Source organism: Dioscorea cayenensis, chromosome 4, assembly GCF_009730915.1.
Source record: "Dioscorea cayenensis subsp. rotundata cultivar TDr96_F1 chromosome 4, TDr96_F1_v2_PseudoChromosome.rev07_lg8_w22 25.fasta, whole genome shotgun sequence".
In the NCBI taxonomy this organism is placed as follows: Eukaryota; Viridiplantae; Streptophyta; class Magnoliopsida; order Dioscoreales; family Dioscoreaceae; genus Dioscorea; species Dioscorea cayenensis.
In genome coordinates this window covers 20,937,370-20,959,964 of record NC_052474.1, presented here as the reverse complement: position 1 = coordinate 20,959,964, position 22,595 = coordinate 20,937,370, and the positions used below count along the sequence as shown (strand labels likewise).

At 33.1% G+C, this 22,595-nt stretch overlaps 2 protein-coding genes across 2 annotated transcripts; one reads left to right on the top strand and one right to left on the bottom strand.

Moving 5' to 3' along the window:
* Window positions 1-5,809: 5,809 nt before the first annotated feature.
* LOC120259336 (APO protein 2, chloroplastic-like) lies at window positions 5,810-9,217 on the bottom strand. Its single transcript, XM_039266926.1, has 3 exons — window positions 8,947-9,217; window positions 7,126-7,484; window positions 5,810-6,952 (listed from the first exon to the last, which is right to left on the bottom strand). The coding sequence occupies exons 1-3, from the start codon at window positions 9,094-9,096 to the stop codon at window positions 6,124-6,126; spliced, it is 1,338 nt and encodes a 445-aa protein (XP_039122860.1). The 5' UTR covers window positions 9,097-9,217; the 3' UTR covers window positions 5,810-6,123.
* Window positions 9,218-13,275: 4,058 nt separating this feature from the next.
* LOC120258224 (salicylic acid-binding protein 2-like) lies at window positions 13,276-14,901 on the top strand. Its single transcript, XM_039265586.1, has 3 exons — window positions 13,276-13,694; window positions 14,257-14,394; window positions 14,505-14,901. Exons 1-3 carry the CDS (start codon window positions 13,320-13,322, stop codon window positions 14,781-14,783), a joined length of 792 nt encoding a protein of 263 aa, XP_039121520.1. The 5' UTR covers window positions 13,276-13,319; the 3' UTR covers window positions 14,784-14,901.
* The last annotated feature ends 7,694 nt before the right edge of the window (window positions 14,902-22,595 follow it).

Here is a 22,595-nt window from a genome sequence, read left to right as displayed (position 1 = left end):
TGTCCGCGAGTTACATATCAGCTCGTGCCGCGAGGATCCGTGTCACAATCGACGATCTTGCTGAATGAAACATCGTCCGACCAGGCATTGTTAATAAAACCGACGACGATGTGAAAACATTGTGTATTTATAACGAATTGAATGTATTTACACGAGACATTGTTATTTTAAACTGGATACGACCGTAATTTGAAATATTTCAACCGATGTTTAAAACGATGAATCGAATTGTGTATTGATGGGCAACTTTCCATATTTAGTTAAACAATAGCGCATTCATTTAAACAGAGAAAGTGTTATTTTAAACGGCACACCGTAATTTGAAATATTTAAAAACACGATGTTTAAACGATATATACTATATTTAAACAATGAAAGTGAAATGTACACAAGCACAACGTAAATTAAAATGAAATGAATAAAAACCGAACGGAATTTAACCCGCTTTTTACAATTCAAAAACAAACAAAATTTACATTATAGATATAAGTCATGTTCTTCGAACACGAAAACAATGAATTGAATTTGTCCCATTTACATTTGAAAACAAAATTGACAGATCAGATATATGTAAGAGCATGTTATTCAAAAATAGAATTTAACCTGGCTGTGACGACCCCTTCACATGGACGCTTACTGCTCTCCCTCCCTTAGTGCATGCGCGGTAACATACCGTAATCCGAGGTAGTAACGCCCCAGTCTGCAGTGGACGTCGAACTTCTCACCCCACAAAGAATTGCGTCGATAAACCGCATGACGTAGAGACGGCGAATCGACGCTTCCTTTGCTTTTGCGATGGGTTTCTGCTCGCTACGAGCCGGTGCATTTCTGCTGCCGACTCGCTTAACTCTATATCGTACTACAGGTACGAATCAGATTCCAGCTCACGGATATATGCAAGTCGAGATTAGAATAACGATTTAAAATACCAAAACGTAGTATTAACGGACATAATTAAAGAACTTACCATGTCCAACGTCCTTATCGGGACTTTGACACGAAGAATAACGCTCAGATTCTCGATTACTCATCGTCGTGACTACTTACATGAAGTAGCACGATTTCGCATGATTATCTGAGGATGATAATTTAACTTTATGCGGTGTCGCTGACATGATCCCGATCATAGCCATAATTGTGTCATGCAAGGCGTCTCCGCTATAGCGTAAACAGTGTAAGCTGTTCGATGATGAGGCGCTCAGAAGGATATGGGCTCTCTTCACACACACTCTTGTATTATGCATACGAAAGCGCCCATCACATCATCGCCGACCATCTCCTTCCCTCGAGCAAGGTGTATAACCTGTCGCGGTGTAGTCTTGACAGCCATTCTTCCACACGATCAGGGCTCGAGGTTAAACGATAACAGTAGTATTAGAGGACTATATTGTACATATTTAAACGATATTATCAATTGTTACATGATATATATATATAATTAAACAGTAAAGGCTGAAAACTTAAATGATAAATATAATGGTATTAAACACTATTAGGTAATAGTTAAACACTATAAGAAACCCTTTAAACAATATCATACAAAACGTTACACTTTACTCCGTCCAGTACAGTCTGAGGAAGATCCTCATCAACCTCAGCTCTCGATTTGTTAAGACGACCAAAGCCAACCCATTTCTTCTTCTTCGAATAAAAAGCTCCGGCAGCCGTATTTGGTCCCAATTTTGATTGGCCTCGATCATCTCTCTCGTTGCTCGGCCTGGGGTCTTCATCAGAGATCTTCCTCGACGCGGGACGACGGCGGCGACGATCAATCGCGCATATCATCCTTACATTGTCGTTTTGCTGTGGATTGCTGTCTGCGTCTCGCGGGACGACGGCGACAAAGATCAACCGCAGCATACTTCCTTAACTTGTTCTCGACCTTCGTGGATCGCTGTTCATCTGCACGCTCGGCATAGATCGGCTCCACCGGGTCGACGATTTCATCGGAAGAGAGTCAACGCACCTTCTCAACCGCGTAACGGCCACATCATCTACGATGTCCTCCACCGCTACCGCCATGTCATCAACGCGATAGATCGCGGGAATAAAAGATCACCACTGGTGTAGTCAGCTATTGCTTTTCATCGTCACCGGCCAGTGGAGACAGAGGCGATGTTCTCCTCTTTTCGCAAGTCTCTTCGAACGTGTCGCCTTGGAAACGACCTTCCCGATGACGTCGCTGCCGTCCAAATTCGACGCCTGCTCGTCCCGGTGCTCCGGTTCTTTCGAGGATGGCGCACCGGCTGCGAACGCCCCTTCCGGACTCCACACGCATGACTGTCGAGGAAAACCCTCGGTCATCACTATCCGCACGCCCGCATAAGAGCTGCGGTGACATCTTCGCCCAATGTCATCTGCCGCCACGGCCGGAGGGCGCCGCTGGCCTGGGGACCGCTGTCGCTGGTAGGAGGGGTCGTGTGTAACCGCCGGGTAGGGAGGGCTTCTCGGCCGAGGAATCGCGCAGGGGTGGCGCTGCGCTGGAAGTAGGAGAACGCTGCTCAAATAGCAAGACACGATGTAGGCCCTCTCATCCTCGCCTTCGAGCTAGTGGTTCTCGGAGCAATGGCATCCATCCTTCTAGTGACGCCAACAAATATTTCTTCTTCAAAGATTCACGGAACCACCGAGAAACTATATATTTAAACGTTATAGAATATAATTAAACGGAGAATGTAATATTTAAACGAGTTATTAATAATAGTTAAACGGTAAATACTAAAGTTAAACGCTATGTTTAAACATTAAAAGACTTATGTTAGACATCATCTCACGATTTATTACCTCTTTTCCATCGAAAGCGACGACAAGCTCGCTTTTCTACCGTCGCTTGCTTCCTGCAAGTACTTTCACCGTAGCACAAAGATCCTTGGGATCTCGCCGAACGACTTTCTTCCCCTGCTCCCGCCGCTCAGAAACTGCGCATCAAGCGCCGACCGAGCAACCCTTAATGTATCCCTGTGTTGTCTTCTTCCCGCGATCTATCTCGCACTCGGGCCGCCATGGAATATCCTCCATAAGCCACTTCAGGCCGCCGCGCCTACGCGCATCGCCTCTACTGGCCGGTAGATCATCGACGTAATCAACGATCCGGCTCGAACCGAGCACGATGTATTTTGGGAAGCAGGACTCCGCTCCCATGAGTACACCATCGTGAGTTTGACAAAATTATCTTCTTCTCCCTCTCCGTCGAACAAGTCGCACTGTGAGTGCTCTCGACGGAGTCTCGCGGCTCTCGTAGGGTCTTTGATAGATACCGGCCTTTCGAACCGACCGGTTTTCTTCTTTCCTGGAAGACCATCGCGCTCGCCATCGCAACGCATCAAGAACGAGGGCCACATCTTTGAGGTCTCAAACTCGAAAGAAGCTTTTTCCGATCCTCGAATTTATTGGTGCGACCATCGCATCTTTGCAAAAGAGAATCAAGAAGGGCCCTCTCTGGTATACGGGCTTCCTACCAAATGAATCGCAAACAGTGTCCTTCGAATAATCTCCCAAAGCTGTCGAGGGTCATGTTAACTTTCAATTCGACCTAAGGTCTCCACAACCGGTGTCAAATAGCAACGCCCATTAACTAGGGTCGACCGCCATAATCACAAGCCCTGCAGATTGACAAAAAGTTTAAGCTGCTAATATAAGGTTTTAACCAGAACTCTCGCTATTAAATGTAGATATAAAATGTTAAACAGAGACCCATTTTTGTTAAATGCAGACTGGAATACTTAAACAGTAGACAACAAAATGTTAAAACTCAGAACATCTCATTTCTTAAACGCCAACCCTCATTTAGTAAATCGCAACCATATCAAACGAAACGGGAAACGTACATTATAAATATTACACAAATCATAATAATCGAAAAACTATTTCGATAGCAGATACATACGAAAACGCAAAACAAAACAAAACCCTAACCGAGAAATCTCCCTCAGACTAACAAAACCCCACCGAGAAATCCCCCGCAGACTTCAATATCTTCCAACAAAAACAGAGCACAAAACAAAAACCGAAAAATCTTTCTTTCAGAATAGTAATCAGCTAACATAAAACCATACTCAATACCTTAGATCGAGAACTCACTGAAATGCCAACTAGTCATGCTAGGGGACTTCTCCTTCGAGATACCGCTGGAAAGGGAAAAGCATGAGAAATGGCATTACGAGGCTCACGCAGAGAGACAACTTTGAGACACATGAAACGGAAAAAGTCAAGACGGAGTCGAGAAAAAGCAATTAAACTATCCAATAAATTCGCCTCTCAGTTACTCTCACGGAAAACCCCCCACTTCCTCCTCAACGCCGAGATGGGTCATGCAGCCCACGACTCCCCCACGCAAGGGCATTTTCAGTCAAAAATTTGAAACTCACTCCGCTCACATCCGCTAAGGTGCTGGGTGGGTTTGAAAAACATGGACTTTAAAAAGCGAGGGTTTTGGGGATCGCGAAACTAACGTGCTTTTTTAGCAATTTTTACAAACTTAAAGGGTTTTTGTGCAATTTTCACATATATATATATATATATATATATATATAATAAAGTTTTGATTGAAAAATTAATTAATTCATATGTACCTGAGGCACGTGATACCGTCTAATCCAAGGAAAAGGTAGCATGATTCAAAATTACAAATTCAATTCTAAAGACTTTTTAATCATTCAACAAAGATTATTATATTTCTTACGTCAACAAAGCTCATCTATCATGATCCTTAATTTTGAGATAACAAATCTCATCTTTTTATCATAACCACTAGTTTTTAATTTTTTTTTTCTTCTAACTTATTGATCTAAATACTTATATGTGTGTGTATCTATATATGCACAAACTATGAAGTTTTGAATTTGAACATTAAGAGATTCTGAAGAAAAACATAAATGCACTGTTGGGTCATGTAAGATCTTGTTTATTTTGATTTTTTTAATTAAAAATATTCAATACAGTATTTATTTATTTTTATATCATTGGTTCAGTGAAGGGTTGAAATATACCAAGGATTATAAAATTTATTTATTTAATTATTAAGTAATACTACCAAACTCTAAAAGGGTGCTTGCATTGCTTTTGGATCATTTTCTGAAAACCCGTAGTTGCTTTTTATAAGTTAAGACTTCCCGGCTCAAAAAGTTATTTGATTGACTTTTTCCGTAAAGCAGGTTCGTAAAAAAAACTGAAAAACAACTTTTTTTTCATAATCTAGTCATGAGCAGCTTTTGAAAAAAAGCTGTTTTTTAACTTATTTTTAGAGCTTTTGCTTTTACAGAAAAACTAATACAAACATAAAATATAAAAAAGTGATTAATTTATTCTAAAAAGACTTTTTTCGAAACACTTCTACTAAACTTAAAAATACTTTTTTATAAACCAACCCAAACAAGACCTTAGTTGGTGCTAAGCAAGCCCATGGATCTCTCTTACATACATTTTCACTATATTTTATTTACACCGAAAAGTATACTATATCTCTATGTACTTTTTTTTTTTTAATTTTCAATTTCTATTTTCAAACACTGTTTTCTTTACCATAGTCATTCTCCATGTTCTCATTTATATTTCTCTCTTTATTTTCATGCTCCCTCATTGTTATTTTTATTTCTTATTTTTATTTCGAAATCCAAACCAGCTCTTAATGAGTTGGCCTAGGAATAATAATAATAATAATAATATAATATTAATTTATAAAATCAAAATCACAATAAAAATAAAAAATATATATGTTTAGTTGTTATATTAAATAAATAAATTTACCAACACAAAAGGCTTCGAGTTTGAATCCTTATACATGTTTTTTTTATATAAAGAAAACTACATCTAAATATCTAATTAATCCATTTAGTTAAATCAACAAGAAAGTTTATGCATATACATATATATATATATATATATTGAGAAAATAAGAGCGATGTAAATTAGTCCCCAAGATACAAACAATGCTTCATATCACAAGTGACACATTCATTAACTCCGGAGTTCACCTAAACTTGATCTTCCCGGAAAATGATTGGCAAAACCAACGAACCATTCCGACAAAAGCTTCTCGAAAATGAGCAATCAAGAACCACAACTTTGATATGTATACTTCACAAAAGAATGTTCATGTGCATGCAGCGAGATCAGTGAACATATTCAAACAACCATTTCAGCCTCTTTCAAACTCGTCGGTATGCCAATGTCAAGCCTCATAGTTGGTTTGTATCGGTCAGGCACTTCGGCACCTCCTTGCACACATAACTCAACAACTGCTGGTGCTTGACCGTAGAAATTCCTTAGCTCGCGCTGCAACACCGGTGATGATTCAGGCACATGCCAGACATACCTCGGTGGTATCAGATCATCGAGCACTGCTGTTTGCCATCCATGCTGCCCGTTCCGTTGCTGGTGTTTGAAAGCGCCGCAGTTCTGTGCCTTGTGCCCGCTTGGCCCAACATGCAACTCTGGGCAGTATCCACAAACCCGCACACCGTACCGTCTCAACAGTTTATGAGCCCCTTGTCTCATCGTGTCCCATGCCTCAAGTGTGTCCTCTGAGAGTTGCGCGGTCTCCTCTGGAGTAGATGGTGGGATGACATCGGAATCTGGGATCTCAGCAAGGATTGGTTTCTTGAATCTATCAGGCTTGGGGTCCGGGAGGTCATCCTCATTTGCGTCGATGATCTCACTCCTGCCGATGCGGATGACAGGCTTTCTCCGCCTCTTTGTGGGGAGGTCGGGGAGGTCAACACCAGCTTGGACACACAGCTCCACGAGTGCGGGCACCCTAGGAATTGAAAACCTCTCTTGATGTGCAATGCGCTTACCCAGGCGGTCGAAAAGGTGGAAGGCTTCCATTGGAACAAAAACATCCTCCACTGTTGCCTTCGTCCAGTCATGCATGCCATTACGGGTATCTGACCTTATGCCTTGGCATGACCTGAACGGATGGCCAACCGATCCAACATGTATTTCATTGCAATGCCTGCATTAAAGGAAAAGACAAAAAAAATTTATGAATCTATACTAAGCCTATATCAATTTAATGACAGAATTGCAAAGAGTTACATACAACAAACCAATTCCAGATTAATTCTCAGGTGCATTGTTGTCTTTTTGTAAAAGGGGAGCAAAATAAGTATGGAGATAAATACTTACTTGCAAGCTAGCACAGGTACAACTTTCAAAAGCCTCTTCAAATTGTTTATTAATGTGATTCTAGCATTCATCACTTCATAAGCAACTGGTATCAGGCTCCGAACAAGCATCCCATTTCTGGGAGGTGGAACAGGTTTCTTGGGCTTTCCCTTGGCATCTTTTATTCTCTGTCTTGCTGCACGTCTCAACTCAAGGATAGGTACTGGAAATGGCTTCTTCTCTTTCTTTGAGTAGTACCGAGGTAGATCCGTATTCTGTGGAAAATCTCTATTCATAGCTATAGCTCTTGAATTCACTCGGTGACTGTGGGAAGCCTGAACTCTGAGATTTAAAGAGATTTTATATTCATTGCCACCATTCTGCAGATAAGCAACTGGTTAGGGTCCAATTTTCACACAGATAAGCATTTTGATGACTTCATCTAGCCTTGTGAATCAATGAGATAACACAGCAAGCAGGTACTGGAACAGGGTTGCACCGATTTCTTGTAGAAAGAAACACTTAATCAAGCACATTGAATAAGCAATGCTTCTAACATAAACTGTTGAAAAGTAACATCAATATTAATTTTCATGCACATAGCATTTTCACACAATTGCAACAACTAAAATTAAAAAACCATGATTAGAAGCAAAATAAAATCCTTCCATATAAGTATCACTAAAAAGCATGATCAATTTGTTTCAAATAAAGAAGAAAAACACTAACTTAAATCACTTGCAACTCCTTATGTGACCATATTATTTATTTGCAACCCTATGTAAATCCTAAATCCATGAGTCTTTCCCTTCACTCCAAGTTGAGAAATATATTCAGTCATGCATTCCAGTTACTCAAACTTGAACATTACTGATGATAGAGTACCACTTATTTTCATAAGGAACTAGAAAACAATATGCTGGAAACGCCAATGGTTTTGTGGTTCTGAAATCTAAAGGGAAACCAAAAACCCTAAAATAATGGTTGTAGACTAGCGATCTTTTGGTTCCAACTGATCAGATTGCAGGAGTTCAAATAACAATGCATTATTGATTAGATGCCATTCCAGAAAACAGCATTTTTATTGAACTACTGCTAATGAACTACATCAATTAGGAGATCAAAGAAGCAAATCATGATTTGTGAGCATAACCATTCGCTTCCAAGTCAAGGAAATACGTTCAGTCAAGTTTTACAGTTATTCAAACTCAAACATCACTAACAGAGTAGATATCTCAAACCATCGTTCAAGCGATAGTGCTTCTCCACTAAACTAACCTTTGAAAGGATAGACAACCAATTGAGTAGATAAGCAAATTGTAAGATTTCACACAAAAATTGTACTGATTGATTAAATGTCACTCCAAAAACAATGCATTTTGTCAGACCACTAATAATCAACAAAAACACTCAGAAGATCAAAGGAGTAAATCTCAATCAGTGAGTTTGAAGTAGAGAAAATATGTCTAGACATTCTTCCCAGTTATTCAAACTCAAACATCACCAGAAAGGTACATATCTCAAAGACAAGCTAGTGGTAATTGGTAACAAATTATCAGGATATACACCCACTTGTAGTGATAATTCTCAAAGATAAGCTAAATCCTTCAGCAAAGTGGTCTTGACTTTGAAATCACCAGCCAAATTCTAAATGGAAAAAGTATAGCATGCATTCATAAAATCAAAGCGAAAACCAGAAACCCTAAAAAAATTCTCTAGACTGACATCAAATTGCAAGCTTCCACACAACAAATGGCACTCCAAAAACCGCATTTTTATTACCAATTGCGAAATTAAAGTAGTAAACGGATTGAAGAGAAAGAACTAAGGAATAAACCATACCACCATTGAAGAAGCTCGAGAAGACAAAGACGAAAGAAAAGACACACCATCAGCGGCCATCTTCAAACCGTCCCTCCTCCGGCGAAGGGGAAGCTGGAAACTGGACACTCTCCAGCTCCAGCCATTGCAGATCATTGTAGACGACTCCATGATCCTTGAATCCCAAGACCTTCAGCTGAAGGACTCCCGATCAAGCATCGGAGAAGAAGCTCGTCGGAGAGACGCAAGGGCGCTTATCCATTATCATTTTCGGAGATTTTTTTTAGCCCTTTCCTTTTGGAATTCTTTACATTTACCCCCTCGAAAAGTTAAAATTTTCGTTTTGCCTTTTTCACCAATGCCCTTATTTCTATATATATATTTAAATAATTCAGATAAAAAAATAATATTATATGTTGTATTAGGTTTCAATGAAACGGTTAAATCATGTAGGATTTTATCCCTTCAAATCATAAGGTGCCACATCAGAATTTTATCTTTATTTTTGAAAAAATAAAATATTTTTTTATTATAAATCTGTAAATGCTAAATTAAAAATCCCCTCCCGTAAATCGCAGAGTTTCAGGCTTAGGGTTTAGGATTAAGGGTTCAGGTTTTAGAATTTTGGGTATAGTTTTTATATTATATGGGTATATAATTTTAGGGTTTTAAGTAGGGTTTAAAATTTTAAAAATTTAGAAATTTATACGATTTAAATTTAAAGTTTATAGAAAAAATTAAGTGGATGCCAACTTGTCATCCACGTCATTTAAAAACTCTATTTAGTTTAATGTGGTGATTTGTAATTGTAAAATGATATAATTTTGATGTGGTGTCACCATTTCATATAATCCTAGTTTTTATATGTTTGCTCACAAATTATACCTTATAAATTATAAATTTAATTTAATACCAAAAAACTCAATTTAGTTGTATTAGTGTTAGTTTAAAAGGCAAGTGTAAAACATTTAAAAGACCGCGAACATTGAAGTGAACAGTGATAGTGCATCCTTAATTATGGATTAGTGTACATGCCCTGATATATAAAACCATTTTACAATTCTTTAATAAGGATTTGGTGCCAAGAAAATCAAAACATGGGATGGAATGATATATATATATATATATAATATTTAATGTTACATATATATATATATATATATATATATATATATATATATAAAAGCTTAATAATATATTCTTTTGTTTAAAAAAAACATTTATATAATTTCATAATAATTTAGTCAATTCGCAAATTTGTCTTTCATGTAAACTTGTGGGTTTTTTTTAGTATTAAGATAAAGTAAATTTTAGATAGATCTCATTTCTATATTTAATTGAAAAAAAACGTGACAATAGACATCCATGATTTTTTATTAAAAAAAATTATATATATGATATCTAGTGATCAATATTATAAATGAGAATAAAAAATTATTTATATATATCATAATTATAATTAAAATACTAAAAATTGCTTAGGAAGTGTACAAGTAAGAAATGAGTTAGCGCAAGGGATTTGAAGCATTTGACACATTAAACATATTTTACATAAAACTTGGATGTTTATTTTAATCGTTTTTTTTAATTAACTTCGAATAAGATTGATTGTTTTATATGTGTATTAAGGTTGAAAATTCCATATCCCTTTGTTAATAACTTAGTTAAGCATGCCATCTTGATCAATAATTTGTACAACAACCTTACTTTTCTAAAGTTTAGACATCATTACATTTTGCTCATATTTCTATTATTAGACTTTTGTTAGGCATGTTATATTTCTATTATACCTATCCATTTCATTTTATTTCCATTTTTAGATATATTTTTTACTTCACATTAATGCACGTCTCTTCTATTAATTTTAAATGAGGTGTTTGTCTACGGGATGAAACATTCATTTTTAAACTTAGAAAAGTAAAATTGTTTAGTTTAAAAAAGATTTGTGAAATTTTTTGAAGGAAAGTAACGGTGCATCCAAGCAAAACTCACTTTTTTCTGCTAATGGCGGCCTGAATTTTTTTCTTTTCTTTTTATTTTTGATAAATACACCAAGTGGAGTTAGTCAAGAGACAGTATGCACAGGTTATAATGACTTACTATTTTCATAGGGATAAATCCCTCTACTCTACAACTCTGGAGGGGAGTTAGTCCACAAACCTCCCACAAAAAACCCGAAGCTTTGTCATTTGGGAGGGGACTTGAATTCGAAACCCTTCAAACGCTAGGCATTTGAGAAACTGTTGAACTATGATCCAGTTCTCCCTAAAACTAAATTTTAAAATGTGTCTTTTATTTATTTAATAAAATCTAATTTTGTATTTAATTCTTTTAAAAATGCATATATGAGATGTTAATCTATTTATGGCTATTTGGACTGTTATCAATTACATAGATATATTTTAAAATCACTAGTAAAAGTAAGAGTAATAATAGGTTTCTCAAATGACGTGGATGGCAAGTTAGCATATCCACGGCATTCTTTCTCTCTCTTCTTCTTTTTCTTATAATCTCTTGATTATCTAAATCTTAAATTTAAACCCTTAATCTGATAAGCCAAAACTTCCTCTCTAAATTCTAAAATTGTAAACCAAATACTTCTCATAGTTTAGGGTTTAGGACTTAGGATTTAGTGTGTAAAAATTTTAAAATTTTAGGGTTTATTATTTATTATTTAGAGTTTAAGTTTTAAAATTTTTAGGTATAGGATTCTTTAGTATTTGGGTTTAAGATTTTTAGTATTTTAGATATGGTTTTATAATTATTTTTTAATTTTAAGAATTTAGGAATTTTTAAGGTTTAAATTTAAAATTTATATAAAAAAATAATATGGATGTTGACATGTATGGAAAGTTGGCATTCATGTCATTCAAAAACTTATTTCATAAATCTAATACGTAGATATAGCATCTCAAAAGTTTAAGAAAAAAAAACATTAATATGAATAAATTTTTTATAATTAAAAATTTGTAGATTATCCTGTAATAGGAAATGCCCTGTTTTTTGAAATATGTAATTAAAAGGATATATAAAATTAAAAAAAATGGTTGAAAGAAGATATGGAATTGATTAAACATGAAATTAAAATGTTTTGATCTGGTGTATTATAATAAATTTTAAAAATTAGTTGAAATCTATCATATTAAATATTAAATTAAAAAAATTAAATATGCTAATTTAATATCACTAATAATTATTTAGAGACTTTTCAAAATTGAGTGAGTCTGAAGGTGAGTTCATCTCACTGGTTCCGGCCTATATAATATTTTGACACATGTCTTATGTGATGTTATTATATTTTTTCTATTGTGATTAGAGACACGTGTTAAATTTTAATGGTCTAAAAGTAGAGCATTTTTTGGTTCCAAAATCAGTGGAGATGAGTTCTTGGAGGGTTGACTTAGGTGACCTTCCTTTTGAGTTGTTTTATAACCGGTGGAGATTAGTTCCTGAAGGGTTGGCTTGGGTGACCTTACTTTTGAGTTGTTTTTATCTCTTTCTTTTTCTTTTTTAACTTGGTTAAGCATCTCATGCCATCTTTATTAATAGACAATAATTTGCACGATGACCTCAATTTTCAAAAGTTTCCAAATCAATACACATGCACATGTCCTTTGTTTTTAAATTGACTTATTGTGCTTCTGTTGGATTATGTAATTCTCTACAATACACCAACTTCACTTTATTTTTGTTTTTAAATTTTTTATTTGTTTTTATTTATCTAACCATTTTTTTAGGCATTGGATGCATTACTTCCATCGAACCATTATAATGACTATTTTTTTAGCCGTTGGATGAATTAAAATTTTATTTGAGCGATTAGATGATTACCTATCAAATTTTTCATCTCTTCTTTGCTCTTATAAAACTTAGCCTAATATCAAGTGAGGTATATTTTAATGGCCGAAATGAGTCTCACCTTTAACCCACATATTTAGAAAGTTCTAATGATTTTTAATTGTATTTGATTTGTTTAATTTACATGTTCCACTCAATATTTTTCCAACAAAAAATAAAAATAAAAAATAAAAAACATGAAAAAAATTAGAGAAAAAAATCAATGAGCCGCTGAAAAAAGAATCATTGGTGTCTTTTTTCAAGCATATCATTTTTTTTTTTCATTTTTTAAAAATATGAATGCTATCTTTTTTTTCCCATCAAGTCACTTTCAATCATTGCTTGTTCCACTTCTCTTGTGGTGCCAATTTTTATTTGAAGAATTCCTTCTCTCCCTCTTTCTTTTATTTATTTATTTATCATTATTATTATTATTATTATTATTATTATTATTATTATTATTATTATTATTTTGGCCAATTTCTATATATAACACAAACCACACCCTACCTATCTCCATATTCCTCCCTCAAAAACAACTCAAAAAAACAAGAAAAATGGAGAAACAATGCACAAGCAATAAGCATTTTGTGCTTGTTCATGGTGCATGCCATGGGGCATGGTCATGGTACAAACTAGTAACATTATTAGAGAAAGAAGGACACAAAGTGACAGCTTTTGATCTTTTGGCCTCTGGAAGACAACCATTTGGAATTGCTAAGGTTCAATCTTTCAAACATTATGTTCAACCTTTGATGGAGGTTATGTCATCTTTGGCTCACAAAGAGAAGGTCATCTTGGTTGGCCATAGTTTGGGAGGTGTTGCCATCTCATTGGCCATGGAGGCTTTCCCGGAAAAGATCGCTGCCGCCGTCTATGTCGCCGGAATTGCCCCCGGAATCGACTTCCCTGCTTCCGAGTTTTTTGATAAGGTGCAATTCTATATATTTTTTTTAATATATAAAAAAAAAGTACTTAATTTATGTTTGTCGGTAGAGTTTTTATTTTTATTTTTGAAAGTTCTTATTTCATTAGTTAGATTTTTTTTTTGGGAGAGAAATAATGTGTAGGTCTTTTTAAGTTTAATATATATGATTAAATTTTTTGTTCTCTATTGTCATGAATATGTGGAGCTAGTTAAAAAACAAAAAAATTATTATTATTATTATTATTTTATAAATAGACAATAAATATTTTTATTTTAAAAAATCATATTGCTTAAGTTTTGGAATTTGATTTTGAGGATGAGAATAAATATTCTACGTAAAGCATTAAATACTTCTATTTAATAAATTAAACATTTGACGAATATTGCTTAAGTTTAATATATAAGTTTTAGGGTTTGATTTTGATTATAAACTAAAAAATCATTGACGAATTTATTTAATAAATTAATATTTGTGAGAGAACGAATGTGCGGAATACTTTTATTTACTGTTTTAATGTATGTGATTTAACTAATTGTTCTCCATTATCATGAACATATGGAGCTAGTTTTTTGTTCGAAACAGCGTCGAATCATTGCTAGATACTCAAGTCGGCTTCGATGATGGTCCAGAGAATCCTCCAACATCATTATGGTTTGGATCAAAACTAATTGCATCAAGAATGTATCAACTTTGCCCACCGGAGGTAATTATATATATATATATATATATATATATATATATATATATATATATTTATGTTAAACTTGCAATTAATTAATTACATTTAATCAAAATGTAAATTATAAATTTCAGGACATTAAACTTGGAAGCATGTTGCTAAGACCCACAAAGTTATTCCTGAGAGAGTTGGCAAACAAGTCATTGCTTACAAAGGAAAGATTTGGATCAGTTGAGAGAGTTTATATCATTTGCAAAGAAGATGATATGTTGCAAGACCTTCAAGAGTGGATGATTGAGAAGGCATCAATTAAACAAGTGATGGAAATTGAAGCTTCTGATCATATGCCTATGCTTTGCCAGCCTCAAATGTTGCTTAATTGTTTTTTGGATATTGCATTCAAATATGTTTAAGGTTTTAATAGTTTGTTTAGTAAGGAGCAATAATGGTTTGTATTAATTAATTACCCTTGCAATAAGAGAGTTTGTACTTTACTCTTCTTCCAACTCGAGGGTTAAAGTTGATGATTTATTCAGCTTTTTTGAAAGTAAATTAATAAATAAATAATGGTCTATGTTACTGTGACTACATAGTGATTGCATGTTGTCAATAATTAAATATGAATCATCTATAGCAAGTTTACAGCAATTATTTGTTCATTTATTGATAAATAAGAATTATAAAAAAAATCTTCAATTTATTTGGTGTAATAGGTTATAGTTATTTTTTAATTTTTATTTTTTTCCCGAAAGCACAAATGTTACATACATTAAAAGCATGTGTATGACCTATAAATTATAGGTCTAACCTACATATACCCTCACTTGGAGATAAAGAATTTGAGCTATAAATTACCTGCACTCATATTTAATAATTTATTACCATCAATACTTTCTAATGAGTTTTAAATTTAAAACTTTTGAATGTCTCAATTTCGATTTTCCATATTAAATGTCTCAATCTGATTTTTTATATAAGATCAAATATTGTTTGGCCATGAGTTATCATCCTCATCACACAAGATCAAAATTTGTGTATCACATTAAAATTAATAAATAAATAAATAAAATAAAATAAAATAACTCATGCAATCCGTGACGTGACATGTTAAATTTTGATGTGAATCATATGCGCCCAATAATTCAGAAATCAATAGTCAAAAGTTTTGCCACAATGGCAAAAGACAAAGAGTACTTCTTCAGTTCTTCCACATAATTCAAATGCCAAAATGAAAACAAAAAAACAAGATTGTCAGATCCGGACCGGTCAGTTCAACTGAAAAAATCAGAAATCGACCATATGATCGGTCTGGGTATACCCCATTAAACCGGATATTAAAAAAATCCGGTGTTAACCCGGTGACCCGGGCGGTTCAACCGGGAATCGGTTGATCTGGCTGGGTCAATCGGGTCACAATGTTTAATTTTTTTTATAATATTTAATAATTTATTATTATTTTCTCATTAGACAATAAATAGAATTACAATATATATATATATATATATCATAAACATACCAACAAAAATTAACATTTAAAAATAAAATCTATTAATGTGTTATGTAAATACTTTCTAAAAATTTAATTTATTAAGAAAATAAAACAATAAATGAGTATAATTTTATTATAAAAATATAAAATTAAAGTATTCTAATTAAATAAAAAATATAAGAAAATTTAAAACAAAATAAAAACTCAATTGAGATATAAGAATTAGTGAATTAAATTTCTTATCTATTTTAACAAAATCAACCAATAAACAAATAAATGAATAAATAACACCGAGAGAAGTTTGATAATTATATATTAATATATTAAATTTGTAAATATTTAAAAAATGTAAAAATAAATGACATAATTAGAAAACTCTCTACTGTATATAAAGTCATTTATCAATTTAAATATCAAATTTGAGTAGGTTTTTATATTATAATTATGGGTTTAATATTATATTTGTTCATTATTAATTATTATAATATTTTTTTATTTTTAATTATTGACCTCGGTTCAACCCCGGTTCGACCCGGTCGAACCCATTGACCCCTGACCCTTGGATTTAGTTGGGTCATTGCCCGGACCAGATCTGACAACCTTGCAAAAAACACATGTATCATTGCAGTTTGCCCTCATTTTTGACCGAAGCTTTTCAATTGAAAAGTGACATTTTCTAGATCACTTTTTTCAAAAAAGAAAAAAAAAAAGAAGTGGCATTTTTATTATTTTTTAAAAAATAAACCACCTAAAATATATTAAAGCAAATATAAATTAAAAACATTAAAAACATGCAAAACAAAAAATAAGAGTCACTCAGAAATGACTTTATAATAAGAAAAGAGCAAGTGGGAAAGTGTGACAGAGATTCCAAAAAAATTATAGTTGCAACCAAATGGAACGGAGGAAGTATATTTTAGTTATGTGTTTAATTTGGACAATCTATTTGTAAATTTATTAACAATGTTTTGCATTATTGTTATTACATGAGATTAGTGGTTTGAATAAACGCAAAAAATATTCCAAAATGTACTGTCCTATTCAACAGTCAAATCCTCCGGTCGCTCACCAGAACAGAGAGCATAACCACTAAAGTAAAGTTAAAGGATAATAAATAGTACTATATATAAAGTAGATGAATTCCTTGTAGCTAGGCAATGTGGTACTAAACTTTTAGTAGGAATGTTTTGAAACAAATATGGGCCTAAAGAATATAAGCCCTCTAACATGGGCAGCTCAAAATTATGGTATAATCGGTATAATATGCCATAATTTAATATTTTATGAGAATTATGTCATATGGATTGTTTGGGTACTTAATTTATATTATAAAATTATGACATAATATCGGTGTTATGACATAAAAAATATTCCACTTACAGTGGAATATTTTCTTATTGTAAAGTGCGTGCCAGTTGACCACTATCTAATCGTCTTCGATGATCTGCCGATGGTCCACTAGTGGTCGGCCAACCTCAGGTGATCAACTGCCACCAACCACCGGTGGTCCGGTTGTCGGTCGGCCTGTTTCTGATGACCAGACCACCAATTTAATAATTTATGTAATACTTTTTTTATTTTTGTTAACCAAATACTCATTATGTAAGAATAAAATATGCCACAATTTTGTAATAATATATTTTTTTATTTAATAAAAACAAAAAAAAAGGGTAATCTTTAATTTATTTGGTTATCCACAAGTGGAGATTAAGATTCTATGTTTGTTTTTTTATTTTTATTTTTTATTTTAATTGTTTATGAATCCAAATAATGTTAAATTAATCATATATTTAGTGAATTAGATTTTTTTGTCATTGATTTAAAAATAAAAATATATCACTGATTTCAATTTTTTTCATATGTCATCTTTTTAAATTTATTTTTTTCTTCAAAAATAAAATCACCTAAATTTTATTTTAAAAACAATATAAGTATAAAAAAACTATGAATCAAAATTAAAAATATACAACCCCAAAGAATAGGAATCATTTAACACCATAAAATGATTAAGTGATTCCACATGAAAGGAACAAAGTGAGAAAACTTAATATGATTTGTTTTTTATTTTTTTATTTTTATTGTTTGAAGAAAGGGACAAGTGCAATAAAAAAAAAAGTTGTTAAAAGACAAATAGATAAATACAGTGATGTATCAATTATGATAATTTGATGTCATGAGTTTTAGAAAATGACACTTGTTATCAATGAACAGATGTAGAACTTTATTATATTTTGACTAAAGTATAATTAATTTGCACAATCCATTTGTACCCTTTCTCTACAAACAAATAATATGTTAACCTATAATTGCTTGAAATAACAGATACATAAATACAAGTAATAAAAGATAATCAAATAAATACAAGAAGAAAAAAAAACAGACCATCCATGCACCAAGAATTCACAGAGTTGTGACCAAAGATCAACAGAAAATTAAAACCAGACAAGTAACGTACTTAGAATAGAGAGCACCAATTAAGACCACAAGAATGAAAATGCATGCGTGGCTCTCTTTTGCTATCCAATGAACATGAGCCAAAATTTGGGTGCATTGGCATCCACATGAAATTAATATCATACAACATATATTCACATAACTCATATCTATAAAACCTAACCCAAGAAGCCAATGACCAAATAGTTTATTGGTATACGGGTCGCCAATAGAGTTCTTCACTGAGTGGCGAAAGTTCAATTTTTGGTTGAGGACACATTTTTTGGAAATGTGAGTGGTGGTCATGTGCTGGGTGGTCAAAGTGCCTATGCGTGCACCGCCTCCACTTACTTTTCACGAGACTCAGTACATGCTCGACGATTTAATATGACTTCGGATTGTCTATTCCTCTTGTATCCTAACCCAAGAAAACAACATCCTCCCTATTGCTTTCCCTCTCATTTCATTGTCACATATATTAATACACTATTTTTAACATATTGCTTATGGATGGATTTAAATTCAACAACATATACTAAATTAAAATTTAACCATATGTGCCTTTTACCATGCATTTTTATTCTATCCGGATTTAACAGAAAATGAAGAATGCAGAAGGAGGCATGAACTTTATAGGCTCAAGCTATTCAACTAACAATGCCATTCTTTGTTAATTTGATATTTTAGATATTGATCTACATAAGTAAAATTAATCTTTTAATCAAAAGGATTATACATAGACCTAAGGGTTGCAATCTATTGGTTTTTTTTAATACTTTTCTAAGAATGACCTAGAAGATTTAAAGTATATTATTGATTTGAAATTGGTGAGATTAATTGATTATAATCATATTATCTTATCCATACAATAAAGATTGTCTACATGCATGGATTGCCGAACTCTATTACATTTTCTAGCAGAAGCAACACATTTGGAATGATCACATCGTTTATAGTATCTATCTTGCATGATTTGCATTTGGTATGATCTTTTTTGCCGACCTAATTTACAAATATGGCTACTACTTTGTCAAATGCAAAAGAAATAAGTGGTGACCACTGTTAGCCGAACAAGACCATGCATGGTACGTGCATGGGCCCTTAACTTGCACGCCAAGCAACCTCCGGAGATCAAGTACATGTACCTGTGACTTGCGCGTCAATTAATCTCGTGACTTGCGCGTCAAGACAATCGTTTTGGCATGTAACAACTACTAAGTTGTTACACCTCTGTACTCTATATATGCTGGTGACATCTAATGAGTTTGCAAGTGTGAATATCTAATTCGCTTTCAACCACAATATTAAAATTATGAAAATTTAGAGTCTAATGAATGAATTCAACAACCAAGCCATATATCATGGTAACACAATTTTTTTTTTTTTAAGTGGACAAATTATTGTGGGTTAGGGGCCCCTACATCGATGCTGCGGAGTTAATCACCTCAACGCTCATCCAACTGGCTGCATTGATGACACACATGCAGGTCCACCTAATCAAAGGGGCATATATGCACAAACATGGAGTTAATCCCTTAACGAGTATTGCATGTCCTTTCACCTAGTTGAGCTGCAGAATTAATTCTGCATTTGTGCCTTTAAGGGATCAACTTTGAGTCTCCAACAAACTAGGGGCCTTTGCTATTTGATTTATAGGTCTTTGGCTAACATAGTGTATCTCATGTTTACATAATAGTTACTACAATGGTCACCAGCCCATTGTAATAACTAATATGTTTTCTTTCGCTATATTTATCAGTTGTTTCCATTTTGCACTCTTGTTTTTAATAAATTAATAATTTATTCACTTGAAAAAAACAAAAATTATGGTAATTTTAAAAAATCCTAATTTTCAAAATACCTATATATTTTTGAAAAATTATTAATATCTTTAAAATGACAAGCATTCTAGCATATTTTAAGTTTTGTTTATGTTTTAATATGCTAAAACACATATTTTTTTAATTATTTTTAATATATTTGATTATGATTTTTTTTAATTTCCCTTTCCATATATAACCATAATATAGTTTCAAATACATGTAAACATATTTAAACTAAATTAACTATTATTATTGTTATTTAATATTGGATATAGAGAAGATTAGTTCATTATAAAAATAAACGTTATGTATTTATTTTGCACATATTGTGTTTTTTCATTTTGGTTCTAATGGTTTATATTTTTTTTTTCATCTTAAAACATTTTTCTTTATGGTTCTTGATGGATGTGTTGCTACTTTACTCCAAGAAAATTCAATGAAAATTCAACTTTCCTTCCTAAACCAATCATTTTTACTTTTCAAGATTAAGAATGAATGTTTAGCACGTATATCAAGTTTGACAATTCAATATCTCTCTAGGGGCAACTCTACCTAACTAGAGGGAAAGACTCATTTTATGTAAGAAATGAGTGAATACAATGGATTTGAGGTATTTGAGACATTACAAATATTCTACATAAAACTTGACTGTCAATTTAAAAGAGAATGACTTAGGTGAAGTTAGATATGTGTAGTTAGTGTAGTTTACCATTGGATGTTTGACATGTGGCATGAGATGAGTAATTTTTAAAAAAAAGGTAAGGACATTATAAGAAAGTTATTATATTTTTATATATATTTGGGACACGTGTTACAATGTCAATAGTGAACTACACTAACTACACCTATCTAATTTCACCTAAGTCATTCCCTAATTTAAATCATACTTTTAATTAACTTCGGATAGAATTGAATGGATTACATGTCTATTGAGGTTGAAAATTCCATATCTCTTTCTTGTTAACTTGGTTAAGCATGCCATCTTGATCAATGTTTGTACAGTAACCTTAATTTTCAAAAGTTTCAACATCCTTATATTTGCTCATATCCATATATTTTATTGGACTTTAATTAGGCTAGGTTATCTTCTACCATACGTATCCATTTCACTTTATTTTTTTTTATTTTTTTTTCTTATTAAACGTCTATTTTTCTAATCGTTGGATGCATTAAATTTTATTTAGATTATTAGATGATTATCCATTTATATAAACAATCAAAATTACTAAGTATTATATACAAAATTCTATTTTCTTCAAACCCTAGCCACCCTATTGATCGCTACTCTATGATTCAGATTTAAAAGTTCTAACTATTGTTAATTGTATTTAATTTTTATCAATTTACATATTTAAAAAATAATTATTTTTTCCAAAAAAAATAAAAATATGAGTAATTTTTTTAAAAAAATATTTTCTAGGCACCACTGACTGAGGAAAGTAAAAATTATAATGGATGCATTGTTACTTCCTTCAAGAAATTTTCATCTCTTTTTCCTAACGAATCATTTTTACTTTTCAAGGCTATGAATGAATGTTTGGCACGTATATTAAGTTTGACAATTCCATATCTTTTTGGAGGGGCAACTCAGCCTTTAGATGATTATCCATCTAAACTTCATCTCTTCTTTTCTCCGTTGGGAATTCGGATTCCCACTAAAGATAAAAGATCGAGGGAGAGAAAAATAAAATAGAAAACAATCACAAGAAAGACAAGACAAGATTTACGTGGTTCGGCAAAGATTGCCTATATCCACGGCCGCACTAGGGTTTTATTTCAATATCTGAAGCACATATACATGGGACTGTCTATATATAGAAGAAATCTGAGGTATATCTGGATTAAAGCTTTGATGCATATCTGGATTAGAACTCTGAGGCATATCTGGAAGAGCGTAAATCATATCCGGATCCTAACCCTATCTGGATACTAAACTTATCAAGATCCTAAACCTATCTGGATACAAATCCTATCTGGGTACAATTTACAAGAGGTATAAAACCCGGCTCGGATGCCAATTGTTAGATTTTCATCAAGCTTAATTACAACTTCTATGTCGTATATTATATGAGGAAGCAGGATCACTTACCTTCAGCCATAGCAAATTGTTGAAGACGACGAGAGCCTTGAGTCCACGCTTGAAGTAACCAGGGACTCTTCCAATCTATCCCGTCCTCTCCCACCGATGGAGCTAGGTATTTACAAGAATGATAGATTGTGGACTCCTGGTGCTGTCTATATATAATCCTTACCATCAAAGGATTAACTCAACTTAAAGGTTTATGTTAGATCACAATTCAAAGTGCCAATTAAAATTAAATTAGGATTCCACCATATAAGTTATGGACCACTTTATTTAGTTTGAATTCAGTTTGAATCAATATCATCACGAAGTTGAATTCAGAATAGAAACTCAAACTAACAGGTTGGCCATAGTTTGGGAGGTGTTGCCATTTCATTGGCCATGGAGGCTTTCCCGG

Bases quoted from the DNA above. Each gene is read 5' to 3' on its own strand.
- LOC120259336 (XM_039266926.1), bottom strand. From the start codon at position 9,096: ATGGAGTCGTCTACAATGATCTGCAATGGCTGGAGCTGGAGAGTGTCC. The intron at 7,485-8,946 runs GTATGGTTTATT...GCTTATCTGCAG, and splicing joins CTCGAGCTTCTTCAATGGTG to AATGGTGGCAATGAATATAA. The intron at 6,953-7,125 runs GTAAGTATTTAT...CCTTTAATGCAG, and splicing joins GTACCTGTGCTAGCTTGCAA to GCATTGCAATGAAATACATG.
- LOC120258224 (XM_039265586.1), top strand. From the start codon at position 13,320: ATGGAGAAACAATGCACAAGCAATAAGCATTTTGTGCTTGTTCATGGT. The intron at 13,695-14,256 runs GTGCAATTCTAT...ATATGGAGCTAG, and splicing joins CTTCCGAGTTTTTTGATAAG to TTTTTTGTTCGAAACAGCGT. The intron at 14,395-14,504 runs GTAATTATATAT...TATAAATTTCAG, and splicing joins ATCAACTTTGCCCACCGGAG to GACATTAAACTTGGAAGCAT.